This window comes from Manihot esculenta, chromosome 5 (assembly GCF_001659605.2).
Source record: "Manihot esculenta cultivar AM560-2 chromosome 5, M.esculenta_v8, whole genome shotgun sequence".
Classification (NCBI taxonomy): Eukaryota; Viridiplantae; Streptophyta; class Magnoliopsida; order Malpighiales; family Euphorbiaceae; genus Manihot; species Manihot esculenta.
Genome location: NC_035165.2, coordinates 29,607,172 through 29,626,383, shown reverse-complemented (window position 1 = coordinate 29,626,383; position 19,212 = coordinate 29,607,172). Strand labels below are relative to the sequence as shown.

General features: G+C 29.5%; 2 protein-coding genes across 2 annotated transcripts; both read right to left on the bottom strand.

The window, feature by feature from the left end:
* Nucleotides 1–760: 760 nt before the first annotated feature.
* Nucleotides 761–9,193, bottom strand: LOC110616155 (cytochrome P450 81Q32). The gene is made up of 2 exons (XM_021758495.2): nucleotides 8,259–9,193; nucleotides 761–1,554 (listed from the first exon to the last, which is right to left on the bottom strand). Exons 1-2 carry the CDS (start codon nucleotides 9,126–9,128, stop codon nucleotides 934–936), a joined length of 1,491 nt encoding a protein of 496 aa, XP_021614187.1. The 5' UTR covers nucleotides 9,129–9,193; the 3' UTR covers nucleotides 761–933.
* Nucleotides 9,194–16,426: 7,233 nt separating this feature from the next.
* LOC110615131 (cytochrome P450 81Q32) lies at nucleotides 16,427–18,402 on the bottom strand. The gene is made up of 2 exons (XM_021756845.2): nucleotides 17,470–18,402; nucleotides 16,427–17,320 (listed from the first exon to the last, which is right to left on the bottom strand). The coding sequence occupies exons 1-2, from the start codon at nucleotides 18,364–18,366 to the stop codon at nucleotides 16,697–16,699; spliced, it is 1,521 nt and encodes a 506-aa protein (XP_021612537.1). The 5' UTR covers nucleotides 18,367–18,402; the 3' UTR covers nucleotides 16,427–16,696.
* Between the last annotated feature and the right edge of the window lie 810 nt (nucleotides 18,403–19,212).

Genomic DNA, 19,212 nt, shown 5'->3' with positions numbered 1-19,212 from the left:
CCTCTGATACCCAACCCAGGCCAGCACCCCAAACCCAACGACGACGAATCCTAACGACGACGAATCCTCTAAACCCATTATTCTCTTTCTCTTTCTCGTCGACCATGACCATCTAATGACTCTCTCCCCGACAGATCGCTATTCTTTCCGATGGACGACGTCGTTGAGGACGCCGATGAGCTACATTCATTCACTTCCGCCTCCGCCTCCTCCTCCTCCTCCTTATCTACCAATCTACTCTCCGGCAACGAGTCGAAGATCCCGGGCGTGGCGACGCAGACGATCCCTCCGCGGACATATCCAGAAGATTGGATCTCTCTCATCCCTCTACTACTGTCTAAAGCTGCAGACATTGAGATTTGAAACAAGAAGGCAAAGATAAAGAATTTGAGAGATGGGGTTCTTCAAGAAATGGATTACAGATTACAGATTACAGAAGAAACAGAAATGGAGATCCCATTTGTAGATTTCTTCTGATAAATATGGAGGTTGTTAGAGAGAGAAAATAAAATAAAATAATTAAAAATCAGTTTTGATGATTAAAGAGAGAGAGAGAAGGGCTTATCCTCATCCACTGGTTCGTTAATTTTGTTTTATTGTGAATTTTAATACTTTTGAGTAATTCTCCTCTGCTTCCAATCTCATAGTTGCATTTCATCACTTTTTAAAAAATTGCAGATTTCGGTTTGAATCGAACCGAACCGAACCGAACCGATTTTATCGGTTCGGTTCGGTTCGGTTATATCATCATAATCGGTTTTTTCGGTTTTTGAAATTTTAACACTTCGGTTTTCGGTTTTTTCGGTTCGGTTCGGTTCGGAACCGAACCGACCGATTGCACAGGCCTACTCTATGTCCCACAAATTTTATTTTGATACTAAAGTTATGGCCAGAGCATTTTTCGAACTTGAAACTTGAAACAGATCGAGTAATTCAAACTTGAGAAAGAAGGTGCACCATAGATCGACGTGGTCTACATTTAACCAGCAAGGGTTGAGCCTTGGACATTATGATTCCAACGCCCTCGGTCATGTCCACCATTTCCTCGCCAATTCTCTCCCACTCAAAGCATTGAAGGATTGAACCCAAGGTCAAACTAACCATGCGCAACGCCAAGCCCTCTCCAGGACATCTCCTCCTTCCTGACCCAAAAGGCATCAACCGGAAACCATCGCTCACAACTGCCTCACACCCTTCAAATCTTTCTGGTTTGAATTTCTGGGGCTCGTCCCAAACTAGAGGATCATTATGTATACTCCATATGTTCGCTAGCATCATGGTGCCAGATGGTACACGGTAGCCTCCTATGGAGCACTCCTCTGATGACTCATGAACCGCCAGTGGACCCGCTGGGTACATACGCAAGACTTCACTTATGATGCATTGAAGATAGGGAATCTTTAATGTATCAGATTCGGTAATTAAACGATCATGTCCCATGACAATATCAATTTCGTTCTGTGCTTTCTTCAAAATATCAGGATTATTCACCAAAACTGACATTGCCCATTCCAGGGTTGCAACTGTTGTATCAGTTCCAGCTGCCAGTAAAACCTGTGCAAACAAATAATAAAAAATTAGTGCAGTAGGATATGGTTAATTTCTGTTTAAATCCTATTCATCATGTCTAACACATAAATAAGTAAGCTGATTGATTGACGAAAAGGCTAGTCCAATTCAAAAGGGAACGATTATGTCGGGTGATTGCTTGCTCTGTGCTTATAGGCTTCGAGAGGTTTTGGATCTAGTTCCATTCTTATCCTAGATTCAGCAACAATGAAGAAGTGCACCAAGGTCATCGATGATGGCTCACAGGCCTTATAGTCCAGGAACATGCAAGAGAGTTACCGAAGAGTTGAACTACCTCCATTGTCATTCTTGCTGTTTTCGATCTACTATTATATGGTTGTTGTGTCCAAGATTACTCTTAATCCATTTGGGGAAAAAGCTAGAGCTTTTGAGTTTAGAAGAGATCAACGAGTTCACAGTCTTGCATGTCTTTAAGGAGGCAAAATCTAGGTGATTTGCAGGTTAGTTTTGCTTATCCGGATGTTGGATGGAAAAGGAAGAGCAAAGGCGCCTATAACAATGTGATGCCCGAGTATCTATTTCTCCATCTAAGTCGGCCAGTTTATCTTAGGATTTCTTAATTCATTGGGATTGGGCATATTTTCTTGTAGAAGGATCTGGGCTCTCAATTTCTAATGATCTTGGATCGTGGGCCCTATAATATAATCTTCCTTAGAAGATAATGACCTTCCTCATTGGAGAGTGGGTTTGTCCCTCCTGACCTTGGAGTGAGGCTGTATATATTTGCTTTTGTTGAAAGTTTAATCTAGCAAATTTGGACTTCCTGGTGTGAGTCTTTTATAATCTACCTTCTTGCTTTTTTGGATCTTGTTTTCTCTTTGTTGGTTAGATTTTTTTTGGTTGTGCTTGTGCTTCACTGATACCTCTATCATTACTTGTCGCATGCTTGCTCCAAGGATCTGCGATGGTCTATTCTTATACCAATCAAGATCCATTAAGTACATGGTCTGTGGTGACTCGTTGGACTTAGCCCATCACGTGCAATGATGGCACCGAAGAGTAACGTCACCTATGCTCACTGATTCCTTTACCATCATCTTAGATCCTTCTCTCTTGTGTTTGTTAGCCCTGAAGCCGTGGTTCTCATCCTTTGTTTGATCCCAACAAAGGCTTGACCGATGATGGGCTTGCGGACTCTGTCTGAAAGGTTCGATTGGGACACCAAAGAACGCCATTTGCTCCTCCTTCCTTTGTGCTATTATGGTTTTTGGTAGCCTATTGATAAAGCATAATCTAAGTATATTTTTATTATTATAATTATACTAAATTATACATTTTTTAGTTAATTTTATATTTTTAACAATATTTATATATTTTTACTATTATTCTTATACTAAATTATATATTTTCTAATTAATTTTATATTTTTGATAAAATTTTACAAAGAATAATGAAAAATAAAGATTTGGTAAAAATAGCCTAAAATGCATGAAAAGTTAATTTGACTAGAGCAATTTGAGCAAACCACCTTTAAGAATGATCAAGGAAGCTGCATAAGTAGATGGAAGCAATAAACTAAAATTCAAGATTTTGATGTGTCAAAATCAATTTGTCCAAATTACTGCGCAAATCGACTATCATAGAACAGGGAAGGGAAGAACGACACAGACTCGCGACAAGGGCAAGCGATTCGCCCAAATCACTGAGTAAATCGATCATCGCAGGCAGAAAAGTACAGAACGATGGGACACATCACAATTCAAATTTCAAGAGTTCTAATCCATCTCAAACATATTAAGACACATATGAAACACATCACACACTCTGCAAAAAAAATTCTTTCACTCAAGAAAGTCTATTTACGAAGAAACACAATCAAAGAAGGAATCAAAGACAAAGTAAAAAAGGAATTCCATCCAACAAGGAGCTGTTTTCTAGGGTTTTCATTCACTTATTTAAGGACAGCATGAGGCAGTCGAAAGGGGGCATCAAGGATCGCAAATCCCTTCACCAGCACTGAAGCTACTTTCTCCCTTTTCTTCTCTTTGTATTTTATTTTGCAAGCCATGAGTGGCTAAATACACAATTTCTAGCTGAAGTTATGAGAAATTTAAGTTTGTATATAAGTTGGGAGATCTGAAACTCTATTGTTAATATTTTATTCTTCATATTTATGCAATTTGATTCTTCATATCATTATTACTTTGTTGTTTGGATCTATAGGGTCCATTGTTGTTGATTGCAAAGTAATATAATGTTAGTTTGAATCTTTAAGTCTGTAATTGCTTAAATTGTTAAAACACAAATAACAATTAGTATAATTAGTATAACAATTAAGAGGTTACATGATCTAACTCACCACGCGGTTGGTTAGTTAGAATTAAGCCTCTCTAATTCTTAAAACACTTAACAGTTAAAAAATAAAAATCTCCAGAAATATTCCTTAGCAATTTATTAGCTAGTGATTGATTAGCAAACGTTTTCTAATTTATCTAAACCTAAGAAGAGATTTAGTTGTGTGGAGCGTTTTTCATAACCAAAACTAATTCATTTAAATGAATAAAAGAATTTAAGTATCAATAATCAATTCTCAAACTGAAATAGATTTTATAATTCAATTAGAACTTTTTCTATTTAATTTATTTTTCTTTCTTATATTGCTTTAGTTTTAATTTTATTATTAAAATTCCTCAATACTTTACTTTTATTGTTGATTTATCTAAGTCAATATTAAAAAAATCATAATAGCAATTTTCTCTAAATTCAATCCTATTATTATTGTTCACAATTTTTAATTATTAATTATTAATAAAATATTTTTTACAGTTTCACGGCAGTCACCTCTCCATGAATTTTATTGTCTCGTGGTCGTGTTTTTGTGTTGCTCTTTTTTATTGGTCTTAGACCTTGGTTACAGAGTTCCAAATCCCTTACTAACGTCGATATAAGGCTATCAGATGTCTGGAGGTGGCAACTCGGGAGAAGCTGCTCTTCATTGTTTAGGCTCAGGTAGGATTTGATTATGGGTTAGATTATGGGTTGGATTAGCTATTGGGCCTTGGGTTAAGCTTACCGGCCTTCTTCCTTTGGCCATAAAATATATTGTATATTAAACTTCATGTACTTGATCTCTACTCTTTTGAAAAAATGTCAACTCTTTACCTATAAAAAAATTATAAAAAATAAAGTAAAATTCATTAGTAATAATAATATATTATTTTATAAATTATATTATCAAAATTACATGATAATAATATATTATAATAATTTTATTATAATTTTATAAATTATATTATCAAAATTATATAATTTTATTTAAAAAAATTTTAAATATCAATTTTATAAAATATTAAATAATATATGGTAGAAAACTATAAAGTGGACAAAATAAACTATTTGTGAGCCATTAAAGCTCAACTCAATTATTAAATAGTTATTAAAAATATTATAAAATAATTATATATTCTGATTAGTTATTAAAAAATTTTAATTATATAATTTAAATAATTTAATTTGTTAGTTATAATTTATTTTATTTAAATCGATTATATAATATCTTTATTAATTAAATTTATAGTAATAGATTTTAAATTATATATATATATATATATATATATATATATATATTATTTTGATTATAAATATATTAATTACTTTATAATTTTAATTATAAGAGTGAATGATAATATTAGTAATATAATATATTCTTAAATATTAATTACACAGGTATTTTTTAATCAATATTATATGATTATATCTATATATAAAATAACGCATTATTTTTACTAAAAATAACATATATTATATTTTAAGTATTATTATTATTATTTAAATATTAATATTATTGTTTTAATGTTAATTAATAATCTACTATTTTAAAATAAATATAAACATATCATATTTTTTTGCAATAATTAAAATTTAAATTGAAATTGAAACTAAAATAAAATAAAAAATAAAAATCAGAAAAATATTGAAATTGTTTAAAATCATAATGAAACTGTACTAAATTTTAGTTTTTTCGTCTGATTTTGAAAAATTAGAGCAGCAGAGATTTAGTTCAAATTTCAATTCTTAGTGAGAACCATACGAGAATCGAAACTGAACCCAAGTTATATTCAAGAAGAAAGTATATGGCAGATGTAAATTTAAAAAAGATTTTTATCATACATGAATTCAAATATTAATTATAGTATAATACAAAAATTTAAATATATAGTTTTAAAATTTTCCATATGTATAATCTATGTTGGGTAATTAATTAATTAAATAAAAATAATATGTTCTTAAAAATTATTATATAATTGAACAAATACATTAATTATAAATTAAGTGAGTAAATACTTGTCAAGAATTTCGTTTTGCTTATTGTGCTCAGTAATTATTATTTTTCTTTTCTGATGAAAACTAAAATGTTTCATTTTGGTCTAGTCCAAAAAATCATAACTTCATGAATTTTCATATTTATGATTAAAATTTTTAATTTTAGATAAAAAAGACTTTTAAATTTATTATAATTATAACAATTTTTTAATTTAATTTAAATTACCTGAGATATGACACACCATATGCCATTATTTTTACCATATAAACAACTTAATTATTTTAATTAAACTTTGGTTAAAATTTTAAATTTCTAATTACCTTAAATCTTTAATTAATATTTTTATTTAAATAAGGTAGAATTAAGTATTTTAATTATATAATTTAAAAATTTTCTATATTTAAAGGTTTAGTATCTTAATTAAGATTTAATTCTAATTAATCAAATTATTTATATGATAAAAATAATTATATATAATATATCGTGTAAATTAATTTAAATCTAATTAAAATTAATTTAAAAAGTTGAGACAATTATGGGATACAGCGACTTTCAATGCAAGTTTCCCTTTGTGATCTCTTTGTGATCTTTTTATGACTTGATACTCTCGCATTTTCTTATTTCTTAAATTTAACTTCTTCTTTTTTCTTTCTCATAGAAGACGATCTGAGTCAATCGACTATTGATGAAAAAAAAATGTTGTTGTCCCTATTAAGAGCTCAAGGGATATTTTGATTGTCACTTATGATTTCTGTATAGTGGATATTTCTCACATACAATCCAATTAATTTTCAGAATATGCAGTCCGCTTTGACAGATTTATAGCATTCTTTAGATGGGGTATCTATTATGGAATTAGAGGCAAAAAAAGATATTTGTTTCAGTTTTTTTAATAATGTTGATTTTGAAGATATAGGGAATGGAGATCCTTAATTGTACAATCGATTTCTGCTTGTTTGAAAGGAGATACAAGTTATGTCGCCGAGTCCTATAAGAGTTAAAATTTATTTGGACATTCGGCAACCTTTGAAACGACAGAAGAAGTTTGTTGGAGATGATGGTATTGTGTTTACTGTGAAGTTTCAATACGAAAAACTGACTATTTTTTACTATTTACGTGGGAGTTTGGTTGGGGGTGATTTCCTCAGAGCACCTGTTCATCGGAACCAGAGACCGAAAAGTCTGTAAATGCGTGACTCAGTAATTCTGCTCTATCGGGATTTGTATCAAGTTTGTACAATTTCAATTGACTTTGTCGAGTTGATGGGGTTTTGTTTCAAGCTCAAGATTTTATTGGTTACAGTTTTATTGTGGAAAACTCTGAGAGTATATTTCAACATGGTATTTCTGGTTTCTCAGAAGGTAATAGTACGCAGATAATTGTTGAAGTTTTTGCTCTCCGTCACTATTTGCTCTTTGCAATAGAATTTTTACCTTTTAATGGTTGCATTCTTATGGACTGTTTGCAGATAGTTCAAATTCTTTAATCTTCACATTTAGATACTTCTGAACTGGATTTGATTTTGAATAATTGTAAATTTTTATTGGACTATAGAACTGATATTTCTGTTAGATGGATTCGTCATCATGCCATTCTAACTGCTCATACTCTGACTAGAGAATCCATTAGGCACGATAATCTCTCTGTTTGGGATGACATCTCTTTGTTTTTTTTATAAAATTTTATTAATACAATTATTACTTTTTGCTTTTAAAAAACAAGTTTGAGACAATTACGACAAATTCAAAAATTAGGATTTTTTGGTTCAAAATTAAAAGTTTGTACAATAAAAAAAATAAGTTGTGGCCTTTTTGAGGCAAAGGCCTTTCGTTTTTATTTTTTTTCTTCATATAAAATATTTTCTATAATTTGTTTCAACACTATATTTCTAAATTAATAAAGTAATTAAGCCAATTTTAAATGATTTTATTTGAAAAATAATTTCAATATTCTCCGCTTATTAAGTTATTTTTCATGAACGAAAAACATATATGCAAATAGTTTTGGCCACAATTTAGTTTAAAATGTGAATTGGAACGAAATCAAATTGATGAAACTCAAAGTTGAATTAGTCAATTAATTTTTTCAATTACTGAATCGAATTAAAATCATACAATAATGAATCATTTAATTTCGGGTTCCCTCCTTAACCAAGTCCAAAAGTTTACTCTAGAATTTTAAATACTGTAAGTATAGTAAAAGTAAATTACTTTCCTACAAATAGTTTAACTAGATTGAAATAAATGAGTTATATTCTTTTCATTAAGAGAAGAAAAACTCTTACTTCTCGAAAATTAAAGAAGGAAGGTCAATTAAACCGAAACAATTTTTATGTTTTTTAAAAATTTTAAATTTTCTAACTAGTGGTAACTTAAAAGAAAAATAGAAGGACGAAATAATTACCAGAATAAGGCTTTTGATAGTTTGATCTGTGTAGTACTCAGGATCTGATTGTTGCAGTGTTAGCAACACCTCAATCAACGTCTTATTTTTCTCCTCAATGGGTGAAGTGGTCATTCTATTTTGATGTTCTTCGATCAAACCTTGTATAAATCCATCTCTCTTCTTTTGCAAATCAAGAAGCTTCTTCTCTGTACCTCCTATCTTGGCTAATAAGGGCAAAAAGTCTCCTATATTTGATGTACCGGTCATTTGGATTGTCTCCCTCACGATCTCCCGAAATCTGGTTGCTGCCTCCACTTCTTCCACATTTTCACCGTAATACCTCTTTCCAGCTATCATCCTCATCATCACGTTTAGCATCAGCTCAAAGAAGGCTGATTTCAAATCCACCATCTCATCTTTGTTCCTAAACAAACGATGGAGTAATATCTTCACCTCATCGCTTCGTATGCTAGAGAGTAACTGGAGACGATAAGAAGATAATATTTCAAGGGAGGATAGTTTACGAAGATTGCGCCAAAGATCACCATAAGGAGCCCAAGCGAGACTGGTGAAGTTATAGCCCAAGTGTTTGCCAGCAAGGAGGCGTGGGCGGTTGGCCAAGGCGATATCATTCTTGGTAAAACACTCTTCTACGGCGGATGGAGAGGAGACAAGCAGGACACGACGACAGCCAAATTGAAGGAGAAGTACGGGACGGTAACGATTAGATATGATGGAGAGGGAACGATGGAGAGGTTTGTTGAGGAGGTGTAGATGGCCTATTATGGGGAGGGTAGGGAATGGGCTTGGTGGGAGATTTCGAATCTTATCGAGGAAATGCTTGGTGATTGCATAAAGAACCAAAAACAAGAGAAGGTGGAAGATCATGGTGCTGAGCAAGTAATCAAAGGAACTTGGCAAGTATAAAGAAGATTACTTATAGTTTCGTTGGCCTTGTACTTGATATTTTCATCAATAGGATATGGATAAGAGTGTACATATATGCTTAATTAATAAAAAATTTAATATATTATAATTTTAAGTAGATCTCACTATAATTTAAAGAAGTTTCGAGTTAGATTGTGACTTCTCATAATCATAAATCTCTAAAAATACTTTAAGCATGTTTAATGGGACCTACAAATTAATTGGATTAGACAAAACTTGAAATGTCAATTTATGAAGATCTGGGCACACATCAGGAGACAGTGGTGGGTTGAAACTCATTATATCATATGGAATTAATTTAAAATTTTAGTATAAATTTTTATTATTTTAATTAAATTTAATTTTTAATTTTAAAATTTTTAATTATTTTAATTTAATTTAATTTTAATTAAAAAATTTAAAAAATTAAATCGAATTGATTTAATAATAATTATATATTATTTTCAATAATATAAAAAGATAAAATTATATTAAATTTAAAGTATTTTAATTAAATTTTAAAATATTAAAAATAAAATATAAAAAATAAAAAATTATTAAAAATTTAAATTAATAAAATCAAATCGAATTAGATCGGTTCAATTTTATTTAATTTTAATTAAAATCAATTTAATTTTTATAAATATAAAAATTTTAATTTTTAATTTATTCAATTCAATTTAATTTTAAATTGAACTAACCGAATACTCACAGCTCCACAAAACCATTATTATGGTGTACGAAAATAAAAAGGATAATTATGTAAACGAAAATTCTTTCACGCTAGAAATTAAACCCACTATTTCATTTTACGATTTATATGGGAATATAGTGATAACAAGGCTTACTACTGTTGAAATAATAGTCTTTACAATAATTTACTTAAAATATTTAGTTTTAGATTCTATTTATTTTTAAAAAATAATTTATATTTTTGAAAATATTTTTTATTGATTGATTTTTTTAGTATTTCAAACCTTATAAAATATAAAAAATATTTTACTGAAAAATAATTTTTATAAAATAAATAGAACTTTATGTTTTTTAGGAGGTAAACTTCTAAAAAATAAAGGAAAAAAACTTTGTTTTAATAATAATGAAAAATAATTTCCCTTGCAATAATCTTCTATTTAAAAAAAAATTTCCAAAAATTTAATTTTATTGATTTTTAATCAATTATTTTATTTAAAATAAAAAAAATTTAATTCCATTTTTGTTATCTTGAAAAAAAATTTCTTAAAAAAGCATAATTTATAATATAGTCTTTTTTCTATAAAAGGTGTAATTTATTATCTGAAGTATTCAGAAAATAATTTAGCTAAGAAAATTATTTTATTTTAATAAGAAAAAACTTACTTCCCTATAATAATCTCCCGTTTACAATTGAAAATTAAAAAAATAATTTAAATTATTTTTTATCAATTATTTTATTTGCAATTGATTAACACTAAATTTTTAATAAAATGATTATTTTATTAATAAAATAAAAAATTTAAAATTTAAATTGTTGATAATTATAAAATTAAAAAAATTATAAATTTTATAAAATTTTAGGAATTAAATATTGTGATATTCAGAGAATTGAATTTAGAATAGTTGTGTAAACTTGAGTGAAGAGTACGGTGTTTTTTTTTTTATTTCTTCTCGTTTTTCTGATAATGACACGTAATGATTTCTCTGTTACAGTATTATTTACTTTTGTCATATATGTTCATACATACAAAAACGTCAAACGTTCCCTCCACGTCAGATAATTATTTAATTCTTTCGGCATGTATGGGACTGAACTTATTATCTCTCTCCACATCATATCATTAGGCTGAACATATAGTGGAGGGATCTAGATTTGTTAATGACTCGGTCTATTCTATAAGCCTAAGTTGGGATCGAAAATATTGGACCAGTCTGTCAGGGAGGCAAAGTCCATCACTGCTTTATGAAATTCGATTTCATACTGAAATGGTGAAATCTAGCGATGATCATATATTATAAATTTATTTTAAAATTTTAATATAAATAATTTTATAAAAATTTATTTTAATTTTTTTATTGTGAAATGAATTGTTTTAAATTAAGTGACGGACATTAAATTTTGATAAGAGTTTATATGATATTTTATTGATATTATGAATAATTTTTATAGTGGTTTTGTATTAATTAGTTGTTTTTATTAATTTCAATAATTTTAATAACTTTTCATTTCTTTTCCTTTGACTTTTCTGGAGGTATTTTTGTCCTTATATGCCATGTGACTATGTCTCCACTTTAATAATACTCTCCAGCAGGTGGAAATTGGATGTGAAAAAAGCTTCGTCATTGTTCTATCAGATCTATGTGTGGACGTGTATTTAATAAGATGGTGGTGTTTCAATGGCAGGAAAACAAAAAAAATCTGGTCATTGTCCAGAACTAAGGCAAAAACAAGATTAGTCCCCCCAAAAGAAAAGAACGGACAGGTAACTCCTAATTACATTTTGCTCAGTAACTAAACCACAGTAAAGTTAAACAAATGCAGTAATTACCAAACAAATACAATTAGATCATAGTAAAAGTAATCTTAACAGATTGCTAGCAAAAAGAGACTTATTGAAGGCTGGAGTATGTATGCATATTAGAAATGGTCAAGAAACTCTTCTCTAATTAGAGCCGTAGGTGCTTGGTGTTATTGGTTTTAAACTTTTCCGTCCAACTTCTTGTTCCCTCCATATTAATAGGGTGGCTGATTTGATTGATCATACTACCTTGCATCATACTACCTTGCAGTGGAAAAGATCTTTGATATATCGAGTAGTTCCAATAGTTCATATTGAAGCTATTTTTGCCATTCTTATAATATCTCTTGGTACGCTTGATACTTTAGTCTAGCATTATGAGTGACATGGCAAGTATACAATTCAATCTGGATACAAACTGTTGGTGGAGTCTTCTTTTTAGGGTACTATTAATGATGTTGCTTCTCATTCAGATACAATATTAAGAGTCTCTTTGAAAGCGATCATGGATTTTACCAATTCCTCCGAAATTTAAGTATTTTATTAGACGCTTTTTAAATAATGTTATATTTGTTTTGAGTAATTTGGAGAATCGAGGTATGCAAGTGTCTCCTTTTGTGTTGTGTCAACAAGGCCCGGAAACATTGGAGCAAGTGCTCTTTTGGTGCTTCCATGCTCGGATATCATAGTTTTTAAGACCTTGTGTCTATAAACCCAAGATTGTGGGCTTCTTTGGATTTAGGCATTGGTGGGTGCATTAGTACTTTGCCACGTTGTGAATCCATCATAGCAAATGATTATTGTGCCATTGTGATATATTTGGAAGGCTATAAATAAAAGTGTTTTTGAACAAGTTCAACTAGATATCATAGCAACTATGAAGCAAATCAATAGTAGTTTTTTAGTACTACAATATTGTCGACGTATTTTTATTGGTATTTTTAAGCTTTATTCTCAACGTGCCTTTAACTTGGTTGATTGGAGTCTCTCTCCAATTAGCATCAATAAACTTAATTGCAATGAGACTTGAATGTACTAGTTTTCTTTGGCAATAATTACCACATTTGTAGAAATCATATCGGAGCTATTCTCATAAATTTAAAAAAAGAGCTCTTACGCTTGGGAAAGCAATTAGGTTTGCATTGGATCAAGGGTCTATGGTACATTCTACTCTTTTGCATTTTTCTAGTCTAGCTCCATACAATATCCAAACTTATATAATTGACATTTTAGAATTGTGGTCACAATTTGAATCTATATCTATTAATATGATATCTACAAAAACTACAGATATTTTATAGTAAAAATATGTTTAAAGAAATAACTTTCTTTTTGAAGACTAATTTTACTTGTTTATGAGTCATTATTTATTTAATAAGGCTTTATACTTCCGTCATTGTTTGTTTAGGAAGGCTAGATTAGTAGAATTTTCCTGAAAATAATTGTAATAGATTAGTAGCCCACTTCTCTATCATTAAATTGCAAGCTATAAGCACAAAAGTTTAAGAACTACGTATGGAATAATAAATATCTATTGACTACAAAATTAAACTTTTCCTTGACGATTTAATTTAATTTTTAAATCTTAATAAAACTTCTAAAATTTTTAAAATTTGGTACAATTTTATCAAAAAGAGAATTTCATAAGACTGTGCTCCGTTACTCCATCCCACCTGGTATATGCCATATGACTTTCTACTACTACTATTAGTTAATTAAACATTTATTTAGCATTCACAGACTTAGTTTGGTGGTAAGTGTATCTGAGTAAATCTGCAGGTTCTACTCCCCCAATCTCCAATCTCCATTTCAAAAAAAAAAAAAAAAAAATTAAACATCTTTTTATTTTATAAAAAATATTTTTAATCTTTAAAATGAAAATTAGTTAATTAAAAATATTTTTTTAATTAAAAAAATTAAATTATTTTTAAAAATAATATTTTTTAGAAATAGAATGTTACTTTTCTTTATGCTCTTTATTTTGATTGTAGTATTTAGTTTCCACTGTGAGGATGGATTCTATTTATTTTTTATCAATTGAATTGGATTTTGATGTAATTTGCTATTTAATTTAATTTTGATGTATACTTGGGTGATATATTTTAATAATAAAATAATAAATATTATTGGTTGGAAGCATTACATTAATCATACTAAATTGTATTTCAACATAGTACTCCATGAGTACTGAATAATTGCTCTAATCAAAAGACCTAATGAATTAATTATTATTTATTTTTAGTTTTTTTTTTTTGGTTAAGAGGATGAGGGATTAGAGTGTTGAAATTCAACTAAATTGGTCCTGGTTGTTATTGTTTGCTAAGATTAACTTGTAAACTTATTTTTATTTTCATTAGTTAATAATTAATTCACTATTTAATTTCATTATATAAATATATAATAGTAGGATTACATAGATTTCTAGTATTTAGTATCCAATTTAGAGGTGAATAACTCTGCTTATCATATTATTACTTGAATAATTTTGTATGCTTGCAAAATTACCTATCACGAGACTTAAAAAGAAAAAGGCAACCTTGACTTTCTAAGAATTCCAAAAAAAAAACTGTCAATCAAACAGTCGAAATTCACTTTTTAAAAAATTAGACATTTTAAGAAATTAAAATATAATTACAGACTTTTACTAATAAACAGTTGATAATTTTATCATTAGTACTTTAAATGATCGGTAAATGGCTTTAATTATCACTTTTTAATAATTGAGTTAGTAAATTTTATCGCTATTTTTTATTTTTCTTTTAGTAAAAATCTCTTCTACTGAGTTGTCTCTAACCAAACAAAAGGTTTAGTGGCAACATTACTTTTTCAATCTTTGTGTTTTTATTCTTGTTGGCATCTGGTTCCTTCAGTTCTATTGTTTTGGTTTTGGGTGCTTTCTAGGTTTATTTTGTTTTGATTAATTAACTTGGAGTCTTCCTCTTTCACTTCTTTTATTTCATAAGGTTTTCTGCTTATAAAAAAGATGAAAAATTGATTTTCATAAATATATACATATGAGTCTAATGATTTGAGATCCAATAAAAGATAAAATTAAAGTATGTGCGTGTAAACTTGATCTGAATAATCCATTCTCTTTGTCTTTATCCTTTTTTCTTTTTGTTGTTTTGTGACGTGTAATCGCCACCCTATATAGTATCACATGTCATTATCATGTCGAGTCACACATATAGATGTACCGTCCTTTTTTTCGTTATTTGGTGGCTATTTAATTCCTTTTCATATCTACGTTGGTATGATCTCAAACGTGTGTGATCTGCTGTTTTATTGGCCTATTAAATTAGTTGAACTTGATCTATGACCTCCGACCCTATTCGATCAAGTCAATTGGCATGAGACTCAAGCCAATTGGCATGAGACTCAAACCATATTCATGAGAGTGAATTGACGTGTTGAGCTGTCACAAGGTTTAAACCTTTTTCCGTGAGCTTAATAGTGATCTGAATGTCTGAGACTCATCCATTATCAACATCTCTTAATACATAACTCTGCATCGCATGGGTTAATTTATTACAATGTTTATCAGTTCAAAAGGGAAATAAGATGACTTAAAATCAAAAGGGTAAAATAACCTTGTGAAAAGGTTCTGACACTAAATATAAATGATAGCTTTTATATTTTTTATTTTATTAAAAAAAAATTAATATGGCGTAAATAAATAAAAATATTTGTAAGTTAAGACTCAAATTAATAAAAAATCGATCAGAGTTCACTCTTTTATCTAAATACGTAATTTTGAACTTAACTTTTAAACTCATTTAGTAGATGAGTAGAATTTAAAATTTAATAATATTTGATTTGTTAAAATTTATAAATTTAATTTATTTTTAAATTTATGAGCAGACTTACAAATTAATTTATTGAGTAAATTAATTAATCAATCTTATTGTGAAACTCTAAATAAATTCAACAATGTACTCATTTATAAATTCATTTAATAGGTTTAAGAGTTGGCACAATTGTTAAAATATTATATTAATTTTATATTTTTTAAATTTGTAATTATGTTTATTTTAAATTTAATTTTTTAATAATTAATATCTAACCGATGTATATATAACTGTTTGACGTAATAAATTTTCATAAATAGAGGGAATATAATGATGATAACAAATTATTTTCTTATTATTTTATATTTAAGATTTACATCCTGCTTATCGCTCTTTATTTTGTAAGAACAAATTGAAAGTTCAAACGCAATCACTATAGCAATATATATAAATATATATATATTACAAACAAACAATTCGGTTTGTAATAATGAAAATTCCATTCATAAATAATTTTACAAACGGACCTCTCCAATGAAAAAAAAAATTATTATAAACTTGCTTTATAATTTTTTTTTTTTAAACAGATTAAAACCCATTTGTATTACATATGGATTTAATATTATAAAAGGATATTTTATTTATAAGTTTGTGTTTTTTTTATTTGCAAGCCATTTGTAGGTGATTTATAACCTATTAGTTTATAATCTTTTTTAAACTATTTATAATATAAATATATATTTTATTTATAAGTCTGTTCGTAAATTGTTTGCATATAACAGACTTTATTTTTAAAATTCATTTGTAATTTCCCTATTCAATTTATCAATAACCATTTCTACTACAAATTTATTCAACCAAATATTAAATATCTAATATCCAAGACATTAAAAAAAACTCATTCATATTATATATCAAAATAAATTGAACTTAATATAAAATATAAATATTTCATTATAATAAAAAAGAAAGATGTCAATGTAAGTGTAATTATTTATCACAAAGTTCAAGTACTCGAACATTATAAAATACAGATGCAATCAAATAAGAGACTCAAAGTGGAATCATCATCATTTGTTCCATGATACAAAAAATCTAGTGAAGGATCGGTTGGTTTATACTGAGATTGAGAAGAACCCATAGTGGAAGAGTTAATGCATGTACGGAGACATACTTTTTTTTTTTATAAACGACAGTGATACGAACTTTTTAACCAAAAGATCTTGGAAATTGAAATAGATCCAATAATTTAAACTTGAGAAAGAAGGTTCACCATGGATGGACGTGGTCTACATTTAACTAGCAAAGGCTGAGCCTTGGGCATTGTGAGTCCAACTCCTTCAGTCATATCCACCATTTCGTTGCCAACTCTTTCCCACTCAAAGCACTGAAGGACTGAACCCAAGGTCAAACCAACCATGCGCAAGGCCAAACCCTCTCCAGGACAGCTCCTCCTTCCTGACCCAAAAGGCATCAACCGAAAACCATCTCTCACCACTGCCTCACGCCCATCAAATCTTTCCGGTATGAATTTCTGGGGCTCGTCCCAAACTTGAGGATCATTTTGTATGCTCCATACGTTCACAAGCAGCATGGTGCCAGGTGGTACTCGGTAGCCTCCAATAGAGCACTCCTCTGATGACTCATGAGGAACCAACAAGGGACCTGCTGGGTACATTCGCAGGACTTCACTTATAATACATTGAAGATAGGGAATCTTTGATGTATCAGATTCAGTAATTAAATGATCATATCCCATGACATTATCAATTTCCTTCTGTGCTTTCTTCAAAATTTCAGGATTATTCACTAAAAGTGACATCGCCCATTCCATGGTTGTAGCTGAAGTATCAGTTCCTGCTCCCAACAGAGCCTGTGCAGAAAAATAATTAAAAGTTAGTGCATTATGAAATGAAAAACTATTTTAAAGAAAAAATTAATTTTTTCTTTTAAAATCAGTTGTTTTGTTTGAAAATTAAGCATATACATGCCAAGTGCTAAAGAAAGGAAGACCAACATTACCATCATGATGCTTTTAATAGTTTGATCTGTGTAGCTTTCAGGATCCGATTGTTGAAGCGTCAACAAAACCTCAATAAACGTCTTATTTTTCTCATCAGGGAGTGAAATTGTCATTTTATTTCTATGTTCTTCAATCAAACTTTGTATAAACCCATCTCTCCTCTTCTGCAAATCAAGAAGCCTCTTCTCTACGCCTCCTACCTTAGCTAATAAGGGCAAAAAGTCTCCCATGTTAGATGTAGCCATTTGAAATGTCTCCCTCACAATCTCCTGGAAGCTTGCTACCTCCTCCACTTCTTCCACATTTTCGTTGTAGTATCTCTTCCCAGCTATCATCCTCATCATCACGTTCAATATCAACTGAAAGAAGGCTGATTTCAAATCCACTATCTCGTCTTTGTTCCTAAACAAACGACGGATCAGTAACTTCACCTCATCACTTCGTATACCAGAGAGTAACTCGAGACGGTGAGAAGATAGAATTTCAAGGGAGGATAATTTACGGTGGTTGCGCCAAAGATCACCATAAGGAGCCCAAGCAAGGCTGGTGAAGTTGTAGCCTATATGTTTGCCAGCAAGTAGGCGTGGACGGTTGGCAAAGATGATATCGTTCTTGGTAAAGCATTCTTCTGCGGCAGATGGGGAAGAGACAAGCAGGACACGGCGGGAGCCAAACTGGAGGAGGAGTATGGGACCGTAACGTTTAGATATGGTGGAGAGGGAACGATGGAGAGGTTTGTTGAGGAGGTGCAGGTGGCCTATTATGGGGAGGGCAGGGAATGGGCTTGTTGGGAGATTTTGGATTTTGTTGAGGAAATGCTTGGTGAGAACATAGAAAACTAGAAAGAGGAGGAAATGTAAGATCATGGTGCTATCGTAAAGAAGATAGAGTTGCATCGCACGAAGGATATTAATAGCCTCATTGGCTCTGTGCTTGATAGGAAATTTTTCATGGATTTGATCATATATATGCTTAATTAACAAAAGTTTAACATATTATAATTTTAAGTGAATCTCATTCTAATTTAAATAGAATATACTATAATTTTAGATGAGACTGATTGATTTTTATCTAGACAGATTCTATGTAAATTTATAGTTGCAAATATATGAGATTTTCATTATATATTTATACTGTTTGATTCATATATTTATTTTGATAAATTTATTTTGTATAATTTTTCAATAAATCTTATCTAAAACCTATATTGTTATTCACTTCATAATAACCATAACCATGTCTCACCTCACAAACCATCTCATCTCATAATAGTGAAAGATTAAATTTAATCTTTTTAATCGTGGGAGGTAATAAATTTAGAAATGTTATTAAATCAAATTCAATCTATATTCGCTGACTATCATACGTTTAAGTTATGTACAACCATACAATAAAGCAATCAACTCAGTTTATAAATAATTATAAAATCTCTGCACTGAATATTGATTAATTAATATGTTAATATTAATCATAATTTAGTATTTTTACAATAAAATATTAATTAGTTAGTAGGAGAAACAAGTTAATAATAAAAAAAAAGTTATAATATTATGCAGGTGGTATTGTATTAATCAGAAGGGAGATTTACAACTTAGTCTTTGGGTATTACCATTATTAACAAGTCAGTCCCTGTATTTTTAGAAACCTATTAAAACGTACTTATGTTTTCTTTCCGTCAACGAAATAGTTCTTCCGTCCTCTTTCCGTTAAAATTAGATAAAGGAGGAGAGAGAAAATTTTTA